Source organism: Periplaneta americana, chromosome 14, assembly GCF_040183065.1.
Source record: "Periplaneta americana isolate PAMFEO1 chromosome 14, P.americana_PAMFEO1_priV1, whole genome shotgun sequence".
Taxonomy (NCBI): Eukaryota; Metazoa; Arthropoda; class Insecta; order Blattodea; family Blattidae; genus Periplaneta; species Periplaneta americana.
Window position 1 is genome coordinate 78,990,581 of NC_091130.1, and position 25,189 is coordinate 79,015,769.

Consider the following 25,189-nt stretch of genomic DNA (forward strand, 5'->3'; position numbering starts at 1 on the left):
GGGAGTAAGCTAAGAGAACAGAGGGAACAGAGACTGAACTGAGTGGCAAGAAGGTGGAGAGCGAGGATAGTGAGTGGACTGAGAGGACAGAGAGTAGACGGAGGGGACAGAGAGTAGACTGAGAGGAAAGGAAGTGAACTGAGAGGATAGAAAGTGGACAGAGATTACAGAGAGTGAATTGAGAGTACAGAGAGTAGACTGAGGGGCAGAGAATGGAATGAAGGGACAGAGTGGACGGAGACGACAGGGCGAGGACTCAGACAACAGTGTGTAGCCTGAGAGGATAGGGAATGAACAAGAGGAGTGGGAATGAGCTAAGAGAACAGAGAGTGAACTGAGAGAAAAGAGAGTGGACACAGATAATGTTGAGTATATTGAGAGAAGAGAGAGTGGACTGAGAGGACAGAGAAGGGGCAGAGATTACAGAGAGTGAATTGAGAGTACATTGTGTGGATTGAAAGGACGGAAAATGATACAAAGAAAACTGAGAGGATGGAGTGGGCTGAGGAGAAAAAGAGTGAACTGAGAAGACGCAGATTGGACTGACGGAGAGAGGAGAGAGAGAGAGAGGACTGAGGTAGTAGAAAAGGGAAAGGAAACAGAGTGGACCGATATCAAAGAGAGTGTACCGATGCTGAAATTACAGTGAGTGAGCACAGAGAGGACTCAGAAGAAAGAATTCTGACTCGCAGTTTCCCCATTTCACTCTCAGTCTTCTCTCTAACCTCTGTCCACTCTCTGTCCTCTTAGTTAACTCTCAGTTCACTCTCTGTACACTCAATCCACTCTCAGTTTTTCACCCCACTCTGTTCTCTCAGTCCACTCTCTGTCACCTCAGTCTACTCTCTGTCCCTTCCCTGTTCTCTCAGGTCACTCTCTGTTCACTCTATGTCCTATCAGTCCACTCTCTGCCTTCTCAGTCCATTCTCTGTCCTCTCAGTCCACTCTCTGTCCTCTGAGTCCACACTCTGTGCTCTCAGTACACTCTCTGTTCTCTAGTCCACTGCCTGTCCTTTCATTCCACTCTCTGTAGGTCTACTCACAGTCCACTTTCTGTACTCTCAGTCCACTCTCTGTATTTTAGTCCACTCTCTGTACACTCAGTTCACTCTGTCATTTTTGTGCCCTCTCTGCCCTCTGCCATCCCTCTGTCCACTCTGTCTCGTCTCAAAGTTCAGTTCATTAAGGAAAGAGAAGAGTGAGAATAAAACAATGACTGAGAAGACACTGACGACTGAAATTTAACGGAAGGGGTTCAATATGTAAGGTTTTCTTTAAATTTAGATTTTCCAGCAAATCCCTCATACCCACATTAATGAATTTTAATTTTAAGAGGCTCGAACTAAGGAGATAACACGCTCACTAGGTTCAAACTACAGTCCGATATCAAACGGAGGGGGTTCATTATGTATACAAGTTTAGATTTTTCCTGCAATTCTTTATTCCTACAATAAGCAATTATACATTTTCAGGACTCGAACTCGGGAAGTAATTCCGTCATTGGGTTAAAACTACAGACTGTAATGTGGCGGAAGATTTGCAGTGTGTATACAAGTTTTTAGTTTTTCCTGAAATGTTTTATTCCTTTAATGAAGAATAATGAGTTTTCGGGGCTCAAACCCAGTAAATAATGCCGTCACTGGGCCAAAACTACAGATTGTAATTTGGCGGAGGTCGAGCAGTGCGTATACAAGTTTTTAGATTTTTCCTGGAAATTTTTATGCCTCTAATAAACAATTATAGCCTACACTTTCGGTATTCGAATTCAGGAAATATTGCCTCACTTTGTCCAAACAAGCGACTGTAATTTGGCGGAAGATGTGCATTGTCTATACAAGTTTTTAGAGTTTTCCTGCAATTTTTTATGTCTCTAATAAAGAATTATAAATTTTCTAAGCTCAAACCCAGGATATAATACCGTCACTGAATCCAAACTACAGACTGTAATTTCGCGGAAGTAGAGCATTGAGTGTACATGTTTTTGGACTTTTCCTGTAATTTTTAATACCTATAATGATGAATTATATATTTTCGGGGCTCAAACTCGGCCTTAATTGGTTCCTATGTTGGCGGTTCCATAGATGAACCGTTCCTACTACAAATACAATCTTTGTAATAATACAGCAATATTTTACACTCTTTGCGCGTCTTGTACTCTCTGCTCACCCTGCATTAGGTTTTTTATCGAGAGGAAGATTGGCATAAGTAACAATTTTCGTTACAGTGGAGGTTGGTAGCGCAAAAAGCGCTAGAAATATGTTGGCACTACTTCAGATGTTACAGCATAGCGGGACAAATACTGCAGTAGAGCCCTTCAAACTATTCACGACTCTACACAGCTCCACAGAATGCCACTATGCGTTATTTGTGTATCATCTGTAGCTAGCGGCAGCAGGACGAGGCGCGGGTGAGATCTATACTCCTCGCTGTACTCAACTGAAATGTACTCTTTTGGTATGAACTTCCTACCTGTGATTATGACTACCTATTTCAGTTCTGTGTTTGTGTGTTGTACCACAGTCTACTATATACAGCCACGAAGCTTGAGTTTTGAGGGTGCTAGAAACAATAGACTGTGACGGTACTATTTTGCATTGCCTGTAATGAGGCGATATTAGCGATCCTAGTGGTGAGCAACTATCTAATGTTTGCATATTTATTACGTATTGAGCTTCGTGACTGTATATACTAGACTGTGGTTGTACTTTGTAAATTTGTAGTGTTTTTTTGTATCGCAGTTCTCCTTGTTGAGTGTTAGAGAAGGCTATATGCCCTTAACTCTGCCAAGTTAAATAAACCGCTATTATTATTATTATTATTATTATTATTATTATTATTATTATTATTATTATTATTAAAATTATTATTATTATTATTATTATTATTATTATTATTATTATTATTATTATTATTATTATTATTATTAAAACTGAATGGTAAAATATAGGATGCATTGCACTTAGGTGTAGTTGGATTGTATTATTTTGGATTGGACACTACTAGGAGCAACGAGATAAATTTCTCTCATCAGTTCCTTTTTCTTCTGTGGTTATACAAAGGTCCAAGACGAAGTTCAGCAAAGATTGAAATTAAAATAAAAGTCATGAAAATGATTCCCTTATTATTCACAGACTGAAAATTAAATTAGCATGAAAGTATAGCGCTGTGCAGGACAAATTGCCTCATCCTGGAAAGAGAAACGCAGACAGAGCGTCTATATCGATGTAGGGAGAGGCGAAGAGGAAATTGCAGGCAATTACCTTGGAAATAACGAGGAGAGCTAATATTCTTTTTGCAGGATCAAGTGGAGATATTTTCTGAAAATCAATGGGAAGGATCTGAAGAGAACAAGTTTCGCGGACAGTCAAGTTAATGATTCATTGACGTACATGACAATGCGATCAATGTAATTACTCATTTTTATTGTGAACATAATATAGCCTATACAGTGCTCTCTTATCGCTAAGCGGCCTTTAACTGCTCGTAGCTTCTCTATTGACTTCTGTCATACGACCGCAAAAAATTTCTTAGAGCCACTGATTATTACCCATAATTGTTGTTACATTAAAATAACGAACACATAATTTAATTTACAAACGTTTTACAAAAAATATTACATCGTTTAAAGTTTCTCGGATAAAACATGCTCTCTTCTACTTCGTTATTTTTGACGTGAATACGTCCTTGTACAGTACGATTATTTAGTCCTGACAGTCGCCGGCGATGTCGCCTGGGTCAGGCGAGTCCATTTAGTTACGCCAATGGGTGTTTGGGTTAGTCACTCGCTTGCCTTTGGAGTGATCGGATGTCATGCCTGCGGTAGAGCGGTATGTTTCTAGTACAATTAAGCTGTACTGTATTTGTTTACCGACCGCTTTTCCTTATCTCTACTCCGGAGCCTGCAGTAGAGCGGTATGTTTCTAGTACATTTAAGCTGTACTGTATTTGTTTCCTTATCTCTACTCCGGAGCTCTCCCCACTACTCCTATTACTTCCCCTCTGTCGCGTCGTCGAGCTGTCAGGACTAAATAATCGGTCTGTACATACATACCCAAGGGTAGGTCTTTCACTGCAAACCCAGCTTTCTCCAATCTTTCCTATTTTCTGCCTTCCTCTTAGTCTCCGCATATGATCCACTTATCTTAATGTCGTCTATAATTTTATATCTTCTTCTGCCCCGAACTCTTCTCCCGTTCACCATTCCTTCCAGTGAATAGTTCAGTAGGTAGTTTCTCCTCAGCCAGTGACCCAACCAATCCCTTTTTTCTCTTTCTTGCTTGAGGTACAATTGAGAAAAAAAAAAAAAAACTAACATTTTTAGCGTAACACTAAGTTCCAGAAGTCTTCGATAGTCGCTACAAATATAAAAATATGCGCGTGCTGTCATCTGTTGAATGTTACGTAATCTAATTTTATTGCAAGTCAAGAGAGAGTTTTCGCAACCTCTTGGTCCGCTAAACGGTTAACGCTATGTTGACATCAGTAGTGGCGTATGTTCACGGTCGTAAAACTTCGTAAAGAAACGTAATGGATCGGTAAGGCTCTATTATACGATATTTCCTGTTTGTGTATGTATTGCGAGTAATTTTACGGCTGTCGCTGTCTCCCGCTTCTCAACTTCCAGGTACTCCGGTTTTGCCAATCGCCCATTTGTAGACCCCTGCAGACCATATCCTCTTGAACCTCCTTGCTCCATTTTTTCATTGACCTTCCTCTTCTCTTTTTTTCCGGGGGAGTCCAGTTGAAGACCTTATTAGGCCAGCGGTCGGCTGACATTCTCTGGAGATGCTCATACCATATCAGGCGTTTAGTTTCCACTGATTGTAAGATATCTCCCGATACCTGCATTATATTTCGGACATCCTGATTCCTAATGTGGTCCATCCTCGAAATTTGACAACTACGGCGCCAGTAATCCATTTCGAGAGCCAACAATTTCTTCTTCATCCTGTCTCTCATTTCCCAAGTTTCAGATCCATAGGTACCTATACTTTCTATTATAATTTTATATATACTTGTCTTAGTTTTCCTTGTTACCTTGTCATTCCACAGGAGTGTATTTAATTGTCTTATGTCCCGCTTTCTTTGACCAATCTTATTATTAATATCTTCATCACTTTTGGCCTGACTGTTGAGGGTAACACCCAAATATTTGAATGACTCAGAATTTTCTATTTGTGTATCCCCGGTATCTAAATTTACCTTGCTGCGACTACCCACAACCATGTATTTTGTTTTCTTGAAATTAATTTATAGGCCCCTTCCTTATAAGCCTCACTCAATTTACGAAACATATATAGTTGGATTCTTCTGCCGCTATCAGCACTTGATCATCAGCGAAATGTAGGCTATATAACGCATCTTTCCCAACTGGTACACCCATCTGACCACATTTCTTCCTCCACTGTTCCAAAATTGCTTGGAGATAAATCTTGAAAAGAGTTGGAGCAAGTGAGCATCCTTGGCGTAGCCCTTTTGTAACTGCGAAGTCTTCTGATAAGTGGCTTCCTACCTTTACAACACTACTACATCCACAATATAATTTTTAACCGCCCTTATATAGGTTTTCTTTATGTTCATTGCTTCCAAAGTTTCCCAAAGTTTACCTAAAGGTACAGTATCATACGCTTTCTGCAGATCTATAAATGTAAAATGGACCTCTCTGTCCTTCTCTACCTTCTTATCCACCAATTGTTTCAACGTGAATATCCCATCAATGCACGATCTCCCAGGTCTAAAGCCATTTTGTTCTTCTAAGCCTGTATATTCTCCTTCTATTCTTTTCTTAATAACTTTTGCATATAATATTGCCATGGTGCAGATTACACTAATACCTCTGTAATTGCTACATTCTCGTCGGTTCCCTTTCTTGTATACCGATGTTATCATTGATTTTTTCCATTCTTCAGGGGGGTTTTCGCTTTTCAAATATTTATTAAATAATTCGACCACAACTGCAATTAGCACATCTGGAGCATTCTTTAAGAGTTCCACATTTATACCACCACGTCCTGGAGCTTTACCATTTTCCATCTTAGATAAAGCTAATTTTACCTCTGCCACAGATATTTCTTCAATTTCTTCCTCAAATTGTTCACTCCCATCTGTAGCTCCAACTTCCAGGAATTCCTTCCTTTGTTCTTTCATCAAATCTGCGTAGTAATTTTTCCACTGTTCCAGCTGAATAATATTCAATCCTGCCGTGTCTTTGTTCTGTGTTCTTAACCCTTTGACCACTTTCCATGCGTTATTAGCCCTTGTGTTACCAGTACATTTATTAACCTCTTCACATACTTTTTGCCAATACTCGTTTTTTGCCTTATTCACTAACTTTTGGGTTTGTTTGCGCTGGTTCCTATACTCTTGTTGATCTATATTTAATTTTGACTGCATCCATTTAGCATAAGCATCTTTTTTCTTCTTTACGGCTTGTTGGATGTCATCAGTCCACCATGGTGTCCCGTGATTATCAATAATTTTCTTCGTCTTTTCTCCCAAAGCTTCATATGCCGCCTCTTGAATATAAATTTTTTATCTTCATACATATTCTCAGGAGAGTCCTCTTGAAAGTTCCTAATTTTGTTTGCTAGACGTAACTGGTATAAGAATTTTATTGAGTCATGTCTTAGACTCTCGATATTATATCTAACATTGTCTAATGGCTGATAATGTATCTTGTCCCCCACTTCTCTTTTATAGTATATATAAGGAAATACACCTTCGATACTACTAGGAAATGATCTGTTCCACACTCTGCACCTCGCATCACCCTTACGTCTCTCAAGACCAATCTTGTATTCTGCTTTATTATCACATTATCAATAAATAGATTGTAAATTACGAGTTGATTGTTGCCATGTGAACCTATGAATTCCTTTGTGCTCAAATCATCCATTTGCCACTTTCAGTTCATTCTGCTGGCTAACCTCAATTACTCTTTGACCATTTTCATTTATAACATCTTCCCCAAAGCGTCCAATTATTTGATCATCGTACTTACGGCCTGTTCTGCCATTTAAATCCCTAATTACAAAGACTTCCTTTCTATTACTCACTTCCTCCAATACTCTTGTCAATTCGTCAAAAAATAAATCTTTATCAGCTGACTTAGCATCGTTGTTTGGTGCATAAACTACTACCACCATGCATGAATGGTTCGTGAGTTCCAAATCCATTTGCAGAATTCGGTCGTTTACAAAATTCCACGATTTAATACATCTCTTATACTTTTCTTAATAGCTGTAGATATCCCTGAGCGGGCCCTCTCCTCTTTCGGAACTCCGCTCTATATATGTACATAGTCTCCTTTTACTTCAGTACCCTGTTCTTTCTTCTTTGTTTCAGGAAGGGCTACAATATCCATATTATATTTCTTTAATTCCATAAATACCGGTACTTCATTTTCTTTCGTTGATATTCCCTGAATATTCCAAGTACCAATTCTCATTGTCCTTTTGTGCGCCATATTCCATCTTCGATTTGGACCATCCGTTTCCGAGGCTAATTTGAGAACTTTTGCAAGAAAAAAATTTTTACGAAGGACGGAGTGCAGGTTCTCGCTACAACCTCAACCTGAAGGACCAGGTTATTTTCTGTTGGTGTTTTCTTCCCCTAAGCTGGTTGTCTGCCATAACTAAGAAGTCCAGTTCACCCCTGTTTCCATTTCCACCCTGGAAACTAGGTTGCCACATTTGCCGAGTCCGCTGTATAGAAGATCTTCTTCAGCACCGTCCCCGCCATTATGGTCTTCGTCCGTAACCCAGGACATGGGTAAAGCGTTATACCCCGCTCCCTTAAATATTTATCATGTCGTTGCTACTATGATAGTCAATCAATCGCGCTGTAATTTTTTTAATTGATAACTCAATGTCTAAGGAAAGCATAAAACAATTCAGAATGAAAATCTTTTTTGAAAAGTGAAAAAAAAAAGTACTAACTTCGATGTGATCTGTTGAGAAATAGACATTTATGAATTCAAAAGTTGGTAAAGGGCAAACTTTGTTTTATTTTTTACGTTAGATGGGGAATCAAAACGAGAGACGTTGAGAAAGAATGGAAATTACTTTTAAAGTTGTCGTTTCAAAATCTGTCATGATTTCCGAGTTACGGCGAGTTAAGCAAAGGAGAGTTTTCGCTTGGCTGAGTACTCACGACTCAACCTTTTGTCTGTTTTAATCTCAACGAAAAATACTTTCCCGAGCCTTCTTGTTCTTCGGCCTGAATAATTAATTGATCCATCTTGAGCTGTTCTAAGTAGATGAATATCATCCACAGTGGTAAATCTGAAACGAGATGCCATGTTTTAACACTGAATTAGCCTATGGTAAACTTTGCTCACATCCACGTTATCCACCAAGAGATAGCGGGTCCGCTATTGACATAACGTGAAGTGAATAGCTCTGATTGGCTCTTTCATCAATGAAGTGTACATAGCGCTGTTTAGCGGAGATAGAGGGTGCGAAAACTTTTTAATAAGCCACGAGAGTTATCTAATAAAAGCAGGTATATAACTGCCTACTGTGACAAAAAACTATATTGCTAATGATAGAAAAAATCAAAATGCATAACAGTAAAATAAAGATATTCACATAATCATCGGGATTCTGTGCTGTCACGTTGTGTCCTGTACACTTCCAGACTCTTTCAGTTTTGTAGCACTGTGAACATTTTGCATATTTGTCGGACAGAGTTAGAGAAACATATAACAATCGGTGTTGTATAATAAACCGAGAAACATCCATTTCAATCACGAGATCACCACAAAAAATTTCCTGTTGTACCTACTGCCAGACCTAGCTTGGAACCAAATTTCTTTCCATAGGAACGGAGTAAGTGCAATTTGTTTTTTGTCAGTACAGGACGAGACAACAGTCCCAATGACTGAATCATAACTGACGTGAAAGCCGACTCTGTAGAACTGATTGTAAACAGAAGACACACGATAGCAGGGGACTGGAGAAGTCGCCCTCAGCCCATTTTGTTTGCATACCGTGAAGCGGGAGATTTTAAATCGAATCGACCTTCAAATTTATTTTGCATCGAAACGATACATCTCCGGGCATGGATTCCCAATCAAAACTTTATCAACTTAGTCCCCTCTACAAGCCCTAGAAGTTTGTAATAGAAATTATGAAACACTCTGTACATAATATAATAAAGTTTACTGAATTCGGCGATATCAGTTGATAGTATAATTACACACTTTGTATATGTACCGTAATAGAGGTATTTCGGTTTAAGAATGCAAAGACGAACCGAAGTTCAATGTATTTTATACAACGGGGAAGTAGATATGAATTGATTAATATCTATCTCATGGAGTTTTCATTATACGGTCATTTAGCAACTTACTTACTTACTTACTGGCTTTTAAGGAACCCGGAGGTTCATTGCCGCCTTCACATAAGCCCGCCATTAGTCCCTATCCTGAGCAAGATTAATCCAGTCTCTACCATCATATCCCACCTCCCTCAAATCCATTTTAATATTATCCTCCCATCTACGTCTCGGCCTCCCAAAAGTCTTTTCCCCTCTGGCCTCCCAACTAACACTTTATATGCATTTCTGGGTTCTCCCATACGTGGTACATGCCCTGCCCATTTCAAACGTCTGGATGTAATGTTCCTAATTAGGCCTATGTCAGGTGAAGAATACAATGCGTGCAGCTCTGCGTTGTGTAACTTTCTCCATTCTCCTGTAACTTCATCCCTCTTAGCTCCAAATATTTTCCTAAGAACCTTATTTTCAAAAACCCTCAATCTCTGTTCCTCTCTCAAAGTGAGAGTCCAAGTTTCACAGCCATACAGAACAACCGGTAATATAACTATTTTATAAATTCTAACTTTCAGATTTTTTGACAGCAGACTAGATGACAAAAGCTTCTCAACCGAATAATAACACGCATTTCCCATATTTATTCTGCGTTTAATTTCCTCCCGAGTGTCATTTATATTTGTTACTGTTGCTCCAAGATATTTCAATTTTTCCACCTCTTCGAAGGATAAATCTCCAACTTTTATAGTTCCATTTCGTACAATATTCTGATCACGCGACATAATCATATACTTTGTCTTTCCGGGATTTACTTCCAACCCTATCTCTTTACTTGCTTCAAGTAGAATTTCCGCGTTTTCCCTAATCGTTTGTGAATTTTCTCCTAACATATTCACGTCATCCGCATAGACAAGAAGCTGATGTATCCCGTTCAATTCCAAACCCTCTGTGTTATCCTGAACTTTCCTAATGACATATTCTAGAGCGAAGTTAAAAAGTAAAGGTGATAATGCATCTCCCTGCTTTAGCCCGCAGTGAATTGGAAAAGCATCAGATAGAAACTGGCCTATACGGACTCTGCTGTAAGTTTCACTAAGACACATTTTAATTAATTGAACTAGTTTCTTGGGAATACCAAATTCAATAAGAATATTATATAAAACTTTTCTCTTAACCGAGTCATACGTCTTTTTGAAAACTATGAATAACTTATGTATTGTACCCTTATACTCCCATTTTTTCTCCAATATCTGTCGAATACAAAAAATCTGATCAATAGTCGATCTATTACGCCTGAAACCACACTGATGATCCCCAATAACGTCATCTACATATGGAGTTAATCTTCTCAAAAGTAATTCGACAAAATTTTGTACGACGTTAACAAAAGTGATATTCCTCGAAAGTTACTACAGTTAGTCTTGTCCCCCTTCTTAAAAATAGGTACGATTATGGACTCCTTCCATTGTTCTGGTACAATTTCCTTTTCCCAAATTGCAAGTACAAGTTTATAAATTTCGCTAGATAATACGCTTCCACCCTCTTGTATTAATTCTGCTGGAATTTGATCAATACCTGGAGACTTGTACTTTTTAACATTTTCTATCGCAATTTCGACTTCAGAAAGTGTGGGTTCCGGTATAAATGGCTCAGCAGTTTGTATTTCAATTTCGTCCCGATCATTTTTACTTGGCCTATGTATATTTAATAGTTGCCCAAAATAGTTTTTCCATCTGTTAAGGATTGAATGAGAGTCTGCAAGCAAGTTACCATTTTCATCCTTGATTACGTTTACCCTTGCCCGATACCCATTTTTAAATTCCTTTATACCCTTATATAAATCTCGAATGTTTTTATTCTTACTATTTGTTTCTACCTCATTCAGTTTTTCCTTCAAGTAATCTCTCTTTTTATTCCTAAGTGTACGACTTGCTTCCCGTCTTTCATTGAAATAATTTCTCTATTCTCCTCAATTGAATCCTGTAAGAATTTCAATTTTGCCTATTCTCTTCTATCTACTGCAATGGAACAATCATCAAACCATGGTTTCTTTTTCTGAGTTTCATGATAACCTATGCTCTGCTCAGCTGCAATTTTGATATTATCTCGGATATTGTCCCACACGCTATTAACATCTAACTCTTTCTCAGCTTCGTCGGAAGTTGCTAAAGCAGCAAACCTATTTGAAATTTCAACCTGATAACGTTGCTTAGTTTCCTCGTCCTTTAATTTCAGAATATTGAATCTACTAATATTAGCTTGTTGCTCTACTCGCTTGGCTACTGATAGTCTTTCTCTTAATTTTCCAATTACCAAATAATGGTCAGAATTACAGTCTACCCCCCTAAAAGTTCGAATGTCTACTATACTAGTATGTCTTCGTTTATCTATCAAGATGTGATCTATTTGGTTGTGTGTCATTCCGTCTGGAGAAGTCCAAGTATATTTATGTATATCCTTATGGGGGAATGTTGTACTCTTGACAATTACATTTTTTGATGTGGCAAAGTTGACTAACCTAACTCCATTGTCATTACTACTTACGTGTAGGCTCTCTTCTCCAATTGTTGGTTTAAAAATATCTTCCTGTCCTACTTCAGCGTTGAAATCCCCCAATAAAACTTTCATGTGATATCTAGGTAACTGATCAAAAGTGTGTTCCAATTCCTCATAGAAGCTATCCTTTATATGGTAGTCTTTCTCTTCTGTAGGGGCGTGAGCATTTATAACTACGATATCGCACCATCTACCCTTAAGTACTAAATACGATAACCTGTCACTGGTAAATTCGACCTTTTTTACTGCTGATTTTATTCTTTTATGTACAAAGAATCCCGTTCCTAATTGGTGATTAATGTTTCCTTCCCCATAATACAACAAGTAATCGCCTGTTTGTGATATGCCATTCCCATCTAACCTAACCTCTTGTACTCCCACGAAGTCTATTCTATATCTAGCGAGTTCTTTGCTACTAATGTTACCCCTCCTGTTCTATAAAGACTAGTTACTGTACGTTCCATGTACCAAATCTTGTAACCTTATTCCTTTGCTGTGGTCGTGCCGAAGAATCAGTCCCATTCCGAGGCTTATTGTTAGGTTTCGTAACAAGCTGCTTTTTACGGTGATGGGTTGTTAGCCCTTCGCCCAACCCCCAAGCTGGAGGACCACCCCTTATCGGCTGTCCACGACTGCTTATTCAATATATTCGCAGCTACCCTCCATATCTGGAGGCCGTCTCCTCTATCCGCAACCTGAGGACGCGCCATGCCGTGGTGATAGGGACCCACAAGACAAGGGGTCATTTAGCAACATCATAAAAATATATTCCATCATTCTGAAAGAAACAACAGAAGTACCTTAATCTAAATTTAATACAATTGAATAAAACATTTAAATTAGATATATAACAAATATTTATTTTTCTTTTACATATGTACAATAAGAAATTCAATATTTTGAGTGCTTTCAAACAGTAATAGCCAAGTTTGCAGTTTAGGTGTCAATAATTTTCTCATATGGACACATTTGTCATTCGGTGGCTCCTTATTGTTTAGTTCGCCATAATAATTATGTTTCCTTTCTTTCCCAAGCAATACAAAACACAATATAAAATTACATTTTTATGTCTTGCATACTGTGCAAAGTAATCAATGATTCTCATATTTAAGAACAATGATTTTTTTGTATCTTAACATACTGACATAAATAGGTTATAGAGCCGGCAATTATACGTTTATGCACCACGATTTTTCATAATCTAATGTCTGTCCGTTCTTAGTTTGGGTCCTAATGTAAATATTAACCACGTGCCAAGACCGCAAGGCATTCTACTCATGGAGAAGTCAGTTCACAGTCTAAATTCACGTAAAATTGGAAAACAAACTTATTGATCTTCTGTTTACAGGTATGGTTTTTGGCGTTTGGATACAATTTGTTTTATTCACATTAGGACCCATTCTACCAAAGGAACATCCTCTACCTATGAACTGCGATTTCAATAAGTTTGAGTCGGTAAATAATCTGGTATTAGTCACTCACCTAGCTTTTCCCTCATAAAAGAAATATAACGTATTTAATTACACGTCTTATATGCTGCCCTTACACGCAACCAGGACACGCAACGCAGCATGCTATGAATTTGTTCGTACTGTGCTTACCGATATGCGACCACCAGACTGCATAGCTCTTGACCTTCAAATCATGTCCGCAACCCTATACGAGAGGGGGTTGCAGTTGCGGGACTGTGAATTGAGTTGTATATTAGTGTCTTATGATGAATCATGTGGAAGTGGTGTTGAGAAAAGATGTGTTTGTATAGTCTATAAGTTTTGAAGAATAACAAAAGTGATAAGATATTCAATTTAGTTCGGAAGGGTTTATAAGAATTATTATTATGTTTGTGAACAGTCCTAATTCAGGTATTTGAGAGTATTTGTTTTTATTTTCGTCATTTTAGTTTCTAAAAATTAAATCTTTAATCCAGTTAATGTCATATATATTCTAAAGAATCTAGTCGATTCAAAATAGTGAACTATAGGAAGACGAATGGCGAATTTGGTCCTAGAGTAAAACAATTGATAGAGACGGAAACCGTTTTAATATTGTAGTAAGTGCTTAAACTCTCTAAACTGCATGTAAAAACTTTGCTGAAGAAAGTTTTCATTCCTGTTGAACGGAAAGATACTTTACTACTTTTAGATTCGTGGAGTGGATAAATAGATAAAAATATATTTACAAATGAGGAAATAATTCGCTTTGTTGGATGGAAAAACTACAAGTATGGAAATGATCCCATCCAAAACAACGCGGTTTATACAGCCATGAAATGTATATAATTTTTAGACAGTATAAGCTTTGTCATTCGTAGAGTAAAAGATTATTCCAGATTCAAACTAATACTTAGGAATCGGCAGAAAATTTATATCATAGAATCTTTATTCTAAAAAAGCGTTCTATTGTGTATCATCAGTTCTGTTCATCCGAACTCCGAGACGTGCTGGTTATGCTTAGCAGAAATGTGGATGTGACAGAAAAGGACATAAACGATTTCAATAATGTTCTCACAAACAATTCTACGTACTAGAAATAGTGTTTGTGAAACACCTGGATGTGAGGAACCAGCTGTTGTGACATGTTTGTACTGCAAAAGGACCCTCTGCCCTGACTATTTAGTAATAGAGCTGTATTATCATAGGGAATAATGATTCAGGTATGTGTAGATAATAAAAATACACTATTTTATACGGGGTTGATATATGTGTGTCAAACAACGTTTCTTAAAATAGTAGTGATTATTCGATGCTGTTTGTAGCAAGTAATAGATTTTCGAGTGGCGCTGTGTTGCTGGGCAGGAGAGCAGTCAGCACAGTGGCAGTGTTAGTTGCGTGTAAGAGCGGCGTATAAAACGTGTAATTAAAAACGTTATATTTTCTTTAATGAGGGAAGAGCTAGGTGGGTGAGTGACTATTACCAGACTTAGCAATTATGAGAATTTTTACTGAAATCGCAGTTCATACGTAGAGAATGTTTCCTTGTAAGAGTTCAGTACTGTTTTCCTAAAAAAAATACAACTATAGTTTAAGAGTCTCCTTTGAAAATTGAAACCTCCCCGGAAATAGGATATAATATCAAATTAATGAAATACGTGACTTAGGTGGAGAAAGTAATTTTGAAGTATTGATTTATAACAATAAATATTATTGCATCCAATGGCTGAATAAACTTGTAATAAACATTAGTCAAATGGTTCTGTTAGTAAATGAATCGTTTATTTGTAAAACCCCACATGTGACAAAAACAAAACTTTTGGGAAACCAATAAAAACTGTTTAGTTTCATTACTTTTATTTTTATTGTCAAAATGTATTTGACAAGTGATATTAGTTGCTAAATATGAGGTTTATTCACCATTAGTTGTGTTTTATAATATATATAAAGTCCACAATAAAAAATTTAATTAATCAGGATGTTATGGGGTTTTTCCAACAAAGAAACTGAAACTTAGCAAAGCATTCCCTTTTTCCAAGTATCAGAGTGAATGAAAGTAAATATGAACAAACTTTATAATTTATGTAAAAACTACAGTATAAAATCACAAAAAAAATAAAGTTTTTTATGTTGCAACAGACATTTTTCTTATCAGGACTTATTATTCTTCTAGTCTTCGCTTCCACTATCATTACTATCTTCGTTCGTGGTAGGCCATGTGTACAGTTCTGTGTAGAATTCTTTCACTTCATCCGGTATGTACTGCAAAATCTTCTTAAGGTCCTCCATATTTTTAACATTGATTGGTAGCCTCGAGATGTTATAAGCTCGGTCTGTTGGCAGTTCAAACGGTAAATTTTCAGCACAAACACTTTTCTCAGGAATTCGAATGGTGAATACCTCTGCCGGTGCAATGCTGTCAATGAACTCTTTACAAAGAACTTTACCTTTTTGTTCATTGCAGTAAAAAATTCATTCACCTTCGAAATTTTAAAATGTACTTTTCTATCATTTGGTACACCACGGCCATAAGATGACTCAGATATGCTAGATAGCTTATGAAATTTTCGCCACCAAGCTTTGAAGTTAACCACATCATTAGCTGTGACTCGTTTTACCTTGAACTTAGACGACTTCTCAATAATCCTCATTAGCAACATTTTCATCACTTGAACTAACCATCTTGTAACAAAATATTCAAAACAGATAATAATAGTAAGGACAACACTTAATCAGCAATAGACAGAACAAAACACTGATCCGGCTGTGACTGAAATCAGCTGTTGGGTGCGACAGTGCTGCTGTCAGCTAGTGTGGCAGACTAGTTTATTTGAAAAACACCATATGTGATGTTAGTTGTGGGGTTTTTACAATAAATGCGTATCTCTTGTCCAATTTTTTACATGTTATGCTAGATATAAGGTTTTTATATCAAAAGATGCGCATTTATGCTGGCAATCAAAATCAACAAAAAATGCATTTTGTAAAAAATGTCGGTTGTGGTGTTTTTTACAATAAACGATTCAAATATAGGCCTAACGAAATATGTCCCTGAAATTATTTTCCTTTCTCGTGTAACGTGTTTTATAGATTTTTTGGTTACGCCCTTGTTCAATTATGTTGTTGCACAATATAATTAAATTAACTTTTTAAAAGAAATATTACTTTCAGTATATCGACTATAACTTACATTATTTATGTATAAATCGAATAGTGCAAATTATATAACTTTATTGGTAGATAGGCTTTTATAATATTCATTCAGAATTGAAATATTTTAAGCCACATTTATCATAATATCTTTCCGGCCTCTATGAAGTATACTATAGATGTTATAGAATATTTGCGATATTTTTTCAAAGTCCACCGCTCTGAAGTAATGGTTACCACGTCTGATCGTGAAACTATCGGGTTCCGGTTCAAATCCTGGTTGGGATAAATTACCCTGACTGAGGTTTTTTCGGAGTTTTCTCTCAACCCACTAAGAGAAAATTCTGGATAACTTTCGGCATTGGACCCTGGACTCATTTCACTCAGACGCTAGATAACCATAGCATTTAAAGCGTCGTAAAGTAACCAACTAAAAATATCTTTTCAAAACCACTTTAATTTTGATACTATACGTAAGCTCTTATATTGCATATATAAAATATTCACACACTACATAGCTTCTACAGATGATAGCAGATAATCAAAACAGGTTGTAAATATTTTGGTAGCACCTCATTTAATATTTACGTTAGATAAAATTTAAATAAGTACTACCACACACAGAATGAGTACACCCTATCAAACGTGTGAAGTAAAGGGGAAATTGGAAGAGAAAAAATTAGAAGGTACGTGATCGCGCTTATTTGCAAGGAAATTTTGGGAAGAGCCTATGTGAGCTCGAAGCCTGTTGGCTATTTGTCCCACTCCGTTTTTCATCGTTGCGTCTAAGGACCGTGAAAATAGTTTTGAAGGGAAAAATCCGAAAATGAACGCAACTTAATAGCTATCACATGAGGGTGAAGACTAGAGATGAACAACAATCGAGAAAGCAAGACTAACAGCGTCCACAAAGCCGAAAACCCGCTTGACAATGTTGGATATGTCGCGTCGTTGACGTAGACTGCTTGTGGGTGTTTCGAGACGCCGAGATTGATCACTCCCGAAGTCCCGAACGTCAAGTAGCTTTGAGTCGCCACAGTTGTTTATACCTGACTGAACTTTTATCTACCTTTCAGTGTATAATAATCCGTTCCCCAGTCTTGATTTAATTACTAGGCTCTTATTAAAAGGCGGGGAATTTTCTTTTCATATATTTGAGATCAAGTGTGCAATCTCAAGTAAAAAAATATTAATGTTATGTTTTATGTTTCTTAGAAATGCAAATTTATTTGAGAATTGTTTTTTTCTACTTATATAACCATAGGAAATCCAGAACATTTTGGTAACTAAGATACTGTTCTGTTTTGTCTTTTTGTCTCATTTAAACATATAAGTTTATAATGTTATTTATTTCAATGATGTATGTTATTCAAAGTTACGAAATCTTTCCACGCCGACCAAAAGCTATTTCGAGAATGATGACCGAGACTCGAAGCGCACGAGAATGGCGAGACGAGACTCGAAAGACAAATGCAGCGAACACAGCGAGCTAGAGCGGCAATTAGTTTTGTTCATCTGTAGTGAGGATTGTATGGAATATCTTGGTGAACATTACATACAGTAGAGGATGGAGTGAGATAGACGGTATGAGAAACCATGACTCATGAAGTTCATTTTACACCTCTGTTTCCATAGTACCACGAGTGACGTAGAGTAAAACTTTAATGTTGAAACGTTACGATTTTTCTCTCTTATAGGTTGGATATAGACGTTTTACGTCGAAATTAAATTGAATGCGTTTACTGACATGGAAAGATAAATGAAGCTCTAAGATGTACAAAAATATAATTTCATATCCTACTTATTTAATAACTTGCATATCGTAATTTAAATCATAACACAAAATTATACCCCTCTTCATGAGACTTAGTTCAAGGACGTCGCGGATTCTTAGCCTCCCACAGAAACACGAGCCATTCCTTCTAAAGCATTGTTGTCTAGTTGTATTATTAAGACTCAGTCGCTGTTAGTGCTGACAATTTAAATTGTACATTCCCCAGACAAAATACTATAGCCACGAAGAAGAGACATATGAACTAAGTCTCGAGAAAAGTTTTTAATTAGAAAACAACTTTAAAAAATACATCGGAAGCTGTTCTTTTGTTAACGTGATAATAATATATTACTTACGAACTTGGAGATAGTATTATGTTTTTGTTGTGTTGCATCATAATGTATCTACCAGCTTAACAAAACGAGTATAAAAATCTTCTAAGCTTTGTTACAAAAATATTACCAACTTAAAAAGCATATTACATCATACTTCTTTCTAATCGATAACATTGCACACATCTATACACTGTCTTAAATTTACAAACATACCTTGGGCAGTGTAATTTAAATTAGGCTACGATGTAAAAAGAAGATATTATATTCGTTCACATTCGAACTCTGTAAACATTAAAATTTATTGTAAATGACAGCTAAAAGGAAATGGAGGACAGTATACATTTTCATTAAAATTTTATATCTATTATGAGGAAAAAACCTAATTACATAGCATATTTTACATCTGAATTCGAGAGTATTCTTTCAATCTTAACTAACAAACAATAAAAATAAACTGTGTTCTAGTGTATTATGGAAGCATATAAAACCAAACAAAACGATGAATGCCTTTTTTAATTTCAAAGATTCTTCGAGTCTGCGTACTAGATAAACAAAGCTACAACTGATGGAGTGTACGTCTCACCATTGCAGATGATTAATAGGCCTATAACTTTTTATGGAGCACTAACCGTTTCGACTAAAATCAGAGATTGAGGAACTTATTTTTACACGGCCCATGATAAAGACAGTTGGCAATTTAGACGGTCACACTAAGAACCTATTCAAATATACATGACATATAGTAAAATTATTATGGGAAAGTGTGAACGTGTGATTAATGATTATATAGAACTTGAAATAATGTTATATTACAAAGCATTAAGGAAAAGTAGGTTTAAAGAACTTGTAAGGCTCTAAATTCTTAAGCTCTAACCCATTATTTTTTTTACATTGTTAATGTCCACATTTGCAACTCTTGTTCTTACATTTCAGATTTCGCTAAAATAAGAAATGTAAGAATTTGATGAAACCTAAGAGCTCCAACTTACAGCTTGAGATAAAATCTATCTCCAGTGTAGTGTTTAGAACCTGTTCAAATTCTAACTTAAATGTGATTCTTTCAGAGATCATGTATAATTTACTTAATAATTTTGTTTATTGTGATTGCAACAATAAGTTTTTTTGCAGCATTCAAGCACATTTTAATTGAAGGAGAACTTGACCAATTCAAATCTCCGAAAGTCTTCAATTGCAAAATGCCGCTTAAGGAGTGTAAAATCATTGTATTCAGTGGCGGGCTTTACTCATATTAAAGTAAGTTACTTAACTAACATTTAAGATGTTTTATGTGGACGTTGTAGTGCATTCGAAGTGTTTCTGTGTGTCCGAAGAGTGTGACATGACGGGTTCAAAGTTTTGTAGGCCTAAACATACAACTATTTTATATTTCCCATGTAATGTGTGAACTGATTCATTTTAAGATGCGATACACTATTACAATGTTCCGATGATAATGAGATAATGTACTGTAATCTTCGTTTTGTTGTAGAAATCCTGTAAAACTCTAAATTACAACTTAAAACTGTCCTGAATTCACTTTGAAAGAACTAAACTTGAGCTTTGGAGATCCAAAGAATTCCGAGCTTAATGCTAACATTGTTGCAGTAATACAGAATAGGCCTACTATATTGCGGATTATAATTCAGAGTTTACACATCTAGTTCTATTTGGTGTAGTAGTTTACCACACTTAACCAATGAAACCGAATTTCGCCTTTTCAAATTCGGCCCAGAGCAATGTTCAACGTTGCAATAATACCATTTTCTCTTTTCTCATCCCATTGGCAATCAGGTGGAGAGCGAGCGGGTGGACGGACAGGCAGACACGGGAAAGCCGTGTCCACTTAGTGTGTGGTGCTAGAAAGGCGGATGGCGTATCCAGTTCCAGTTGTCTGAGGGTTGCGAGGAGTGGAAGGAAGAAGTTGAAAAATATGTTACTGAACTGTCAAGAGATGCTTCTTTGCTTGCGGAAGCTTTTACGTTGTCAGAAGCAAAGAAGCGACTTCTGATAGTGCTGTAACTATACTTTTAAGTCTTTTTAATCGCTGCCCGCTTGGCTCAGCTAATAAAAAGTGAATTCGTCACGGCGCCGTAAGGAAAGTGAAGACGACGTTACCACGCAGATCCCTAGCTCCGTTGACATTGTTATGTAAATATTTCCTTCCGCCCTTAACATAATGAACGAGAACATTCTATCTACCCGCGGGAGGGGAGTGCTGCTAGTTGCAACACACGCTCTGGCTTTGTATCTTCCACGTCATTCACTAGAGACTTCAGAAGAAACTTCTTTGCTTGCGATAGGTGAAGTGCGCTTATCGTATTCTTCAATGTTTTTAATCAAAACGTGAAAGGAGGTTCATGGGGACCCTGTCATTGTGTGAAACATTTGTTCTCTGTTTGGGGTTATTATATTTAGACTTTAAAGGAACTGGTTCCTATTTGTACCGTAAAGATTGTGAATATGACTGAGAGTGAAGTAAATCTAATACAGTTTTTGTGTTATATTATTGATTATTTTCCATTATTTCTTGTTTATATATACTGTATGTATGTATGTATGTATGTATGTATGTATGTATGTATGTATGTATGTATGTTGTACGTATGTACAAGTATTTGCAGTGGAAGTACTGTAGCAAGTGACGTCAGAATAGTATGACTAAACTCACTGCCGTTGCTAAGCAACTGAGGTCAGATATTTAAATGTTCGTTAATATTTGAATCTTTTAACACCCGAACATAAACGTTTTACTCGTATTTTAACAAACATGAACAAAATAATGATTACATTAAAAAATCTCTGAAACTCACTTTGAAAAAAGAATCAAACATTATTTTTCTTATCCAGGCTTAATTCTAGCATTATTGTAGCCTACTATTAAATACAATAGAGACGTGTTAATTCGAGGTTCGGTAATTGGAACACTCTCGTATCTAAATAAATCTCGAAATGTAATATTTAATTCGAATTCGCAAAGGGAATATCTCAATAGAGCAATTATAAATTAAATTTAATAACTAGGATGGTGAAAGGGTAGTCAACGGCTTTTGTTATATTTTTTCTTGGAGCTCGGCCAAGAAATTAGTTTCTAGAGATGGACAAATATATCAGAAACTGATCATGTGCGGTAGTGTTCATTGTTAGTAGATTTACACAGTGGCTTCTTTAAGTATTTGACATATTTCCGTTTTCAGTGATTAACATGTCCAGTGCTATGTTAACAGAAATGCCTGAAGTGTACGTGCTCCACGCCTTCACCTCGAAAGCTACATGATATTATACATACTCGGTTCAAAAAGTTTCCGGAATATATTTTTATGCCGAAATGGATAATGTCCTGTGGTATATTTCTGTTTATGGTGTTGGATCATTCATGACGTTATTTCCGTAGACATTTCATGATCGTTGTTGTTGTTGTTGTGTGCCAACAGGCTGTTGTTGTTTGATATTCGTTCATAGCATTTCAGAATGTGGGATACAGAGTAACGGGCAAATATCAAATTCTGTGTCTGTTTCGAACAAATCTCATTCAGAGACATTAATAATGCCTGAAGAAGCTTATGGTGTAGGAGGAATTAAAAAAACGCAGGTCTATGTTTGGCATAAACGTTTTTCTGAAGGTAGACCGGAGCTCTGGTCGTCTTTGATACTCGTACGGCCTTCATTCTGAAATGCGATGAATGAATATCACATAAACAACAGCCAGTTGCCACACAACAACGACTATGATCATGAAAGTTCTGCGGAAGTGACGTCATGAATGATGCCAACACCAAAAACTGAAATATACTGCTTAATTTTAGTCATTATTGACGGAAAAAAATATATCCCGGAAACTTTTTAAACCGGGTAGTATAAAAATACACAAACATAAAAATTAATAATTTTTTTAAGTAGCATACCCTATATGACTTGAACTGCATACGGTAAAATACATTGTAATGTAATTTGGATAATAAAGGTATTTTTTTACCAGAGACCTAAATTTCAGCGAAAGTAGTTATTGTTTTTTTTTTCAGTGAATAGTGCCACGTAACATTATTTTCACTTTAAATAAGCATGCATTTTTCCCGAAAATCAGTTTTTTTTGTTCATTCCAAGTTTGGGCAATTTGAATTTTTTTTTTCAGTTTCCCATTCGAATTCGAATTCGAATTAAAAAGATTTGACCATATTATCTTGAGAACCACAAATTACCCGCAGTAGGAGGTTTCCTTTCTCAAGTGATCCTTTGGCTCGGATCAGAATTTGGCGAGTTCAAATTCGGCCGGGAACGGCGGCGCTAAAATTCCTAAGGAGGGCTTCAAATTGTACAGAACCTTGAAAGAATGCATTTTAAACGTTCAAAATGGCATTTTGTAATGAAATACAGGACACGGAAAAATTTTCGTTGATAAAATGTGCTTGAATATTAAAATAATGAGAAAGTCGATTCTTTAATTGCTGCCATCACACATATTTTAAACACGTCTATTACAAATATCAAACTAATAATAGCAGTTGGTTGGTATGTGGGAGAAACGTGTTTAAATAAGGGCGAATCAATAAAATAATAATTACAAATTGCATTATAACATTATTTAAGGTAACAGTAGGAAAAATGTAGCGGAAGTTAGTCTGTGAAGTTAGGCCACTCGTCTGACCCATTGATGGAGTAGAAACTTCAATAGACTCGAGCGTGTGTATGTGTACGTAGGGATGAAATAAATGTTATGCCATATAGGTGGCTTTACAGCCCCAGAGATACGGCAGACATGGCTTGAACTATCTAACGGTCACCAGACAAAAGTCCCGAACACCAGTGTGCTAGCCGTCTAAAGCTGTTGTACACGGTCAAACTTTCTTCCAATTCAATACTGTACAAGAAAACTTGTCGAATATTGTCAAAGATTGATCGATATTCAAAAATATGTGTTAAACACTGTTTTATACTGCTAACGATTTGACTAGTATTAAAACATGTTTCGAGTTCACTGTAACCTATTTAAGCCTGCATACCATTCTTTAGAGAATAATAGGCCTACTATTGGCATATTGAAATTACATCTCTTATGATTAAGCTATAGGTCTATAATATAACATTTGTATTACTTAGCTATACTGTACCCTAAATGAGAACCATTACGATTGCACTTTGTTTTATTATTTTTTATTATGGTTTATTTAACGACGCAACTGCAGAGGTTATATCAGCGTCGCCAGTGTGCCGGAATTTTGTCCCGCAGGAGTTCTTTTACGCGCCAGTAAATCTACTGACATGAGTCTGTCACATTTAAACACACTTAAATGTCATCGACCTGGGCCGGGATCGAACCCGCAACCTCGAACATAGAAGGCCAGCGCTATACCAACTACGCTACCGAGCCCGATCATATTGTTTTAAAACGAAATATTTACTATTAGTATTCTCCTAGATTTTAGGTTAGAATCTTCTTCATTAGAAAAATAAATGTATTGATACGTATTTGATATATATCTGCCCTGTAATTTCCTCGCATTTTTATATTGTTGCTGTATTCCACAGAACTCACGGGGTACAGGTATGGATTTAATTTATATAATTGAAGTAACTCGCAAACAATTTCTCTCGGCCAGGAAACCATAGTTTTTGTGGTTATTGGCACTATAATATTTTCGAATTCCATTGGTGAATTTCTTGGAAGAGTCGTCTTTGATCGATTAGAGCATGTTCTTTTTTACTTTCAAGAAACTCAAATAAGTTTTGTGAAGTGCCGGTATTGAATTTGACGAAAATTTGATCGTATACTATCAGCTTAATGTAGATAGTTTGGAACCTACTCTTTAGACACCAGTAGCTTGGAAATATCGCTTCCACTTTTACGACGTCCTGTTGTAAGATCTGAGTTCGAACACACTGTATTGTACACTGATAAGCGTCAAAACTTCTCAGCCCAGTGGTCCCAGGTCTTGATAATCTCATAGAAAGCCAGTCCGGGGCTCTCTGTTGCGGACAGCTGGCGGTGGGCCATCACTTTGTAGTCCTTCGCTATCTTTCCCAACTGCACGCCCTGCTGTATGAGCTGCAGGCCTGCTGCGATCTGCTTCGGGACCGGTACGTCGTCGATGAAGGTCCCGATGAAAGCGATGCCGATGCTGCGGTTGTTGTAGCCGTAGGCGAAGGCTCCCTGAGTGTCCCAGCCTCGTCCCACGTACACGCTGGCGTCTCCGCCCACAAGAAAGCTGTAGCCGATGTCGTCCCATCCGTTGGACTCGATGTGGAAGGTCTGCGTGTGACGCACCAAGAACACGCACTCTGCCTGTGTGGAACAGCCCTCGGTGGCCGTGTGCAGGATCACCACTAGGGGTAACGGGTGATGCAGTTTTGTACCCTTCTTCAGCGGGGGTTGCGCCAGCCATTCTCGCCTGTTGACGAACTTCAGCTTGCCGCTAGGGATGTTGTCGGTGGCTGCAACAATAGAGAATCGGATCAGTGTTACTATAGCAAAAAAAAAAAAAAAAAAATGTACAGAGCATTTGCACGAAAGAAAATTTTGCGTTTCACTATAACGACAAAGATAGCAGAAGACAGTACATTGAGATATCGTTATAAGGAACGCCATAGTAAGACAATTTTCAGTTTAATTTGCTTGTCTGTTCCCTGCCATTTTACTGGTATTTTGTATTTTAGACATTTCAATTTTTTTAATTCCA

At 37.0% G+C, this 25,189-nt stretch overlaps 1 protein-coding gene across 1 annotated transcript in view; it reads right to left on the reverse strand.

Annotated features, from left to right (window-relative positions):
* Positions 1 to 12,668: 12,668 nt before the first annotated feature.
* The window catches only part of LOC138713011 (peptidoglycan-recognition protein LC-like), a 366,077-nt gene continuing 353,556 nt past the window's right edge, over positions 12,669 to 25,189 (reverse strand). The window contains exon 3 of the mRNA XM_069844693.1: positions 12,669 to 24,944. Coding sequence (XP_069700794.1) covers positions 24,415 to 24,944 — 530 coding nt within the window. The 3' untranslated portion in view covers positions 12,669 to 24,414. The remainder of the gene's footprint in view (positions 24,945 to 25,189) is intronic.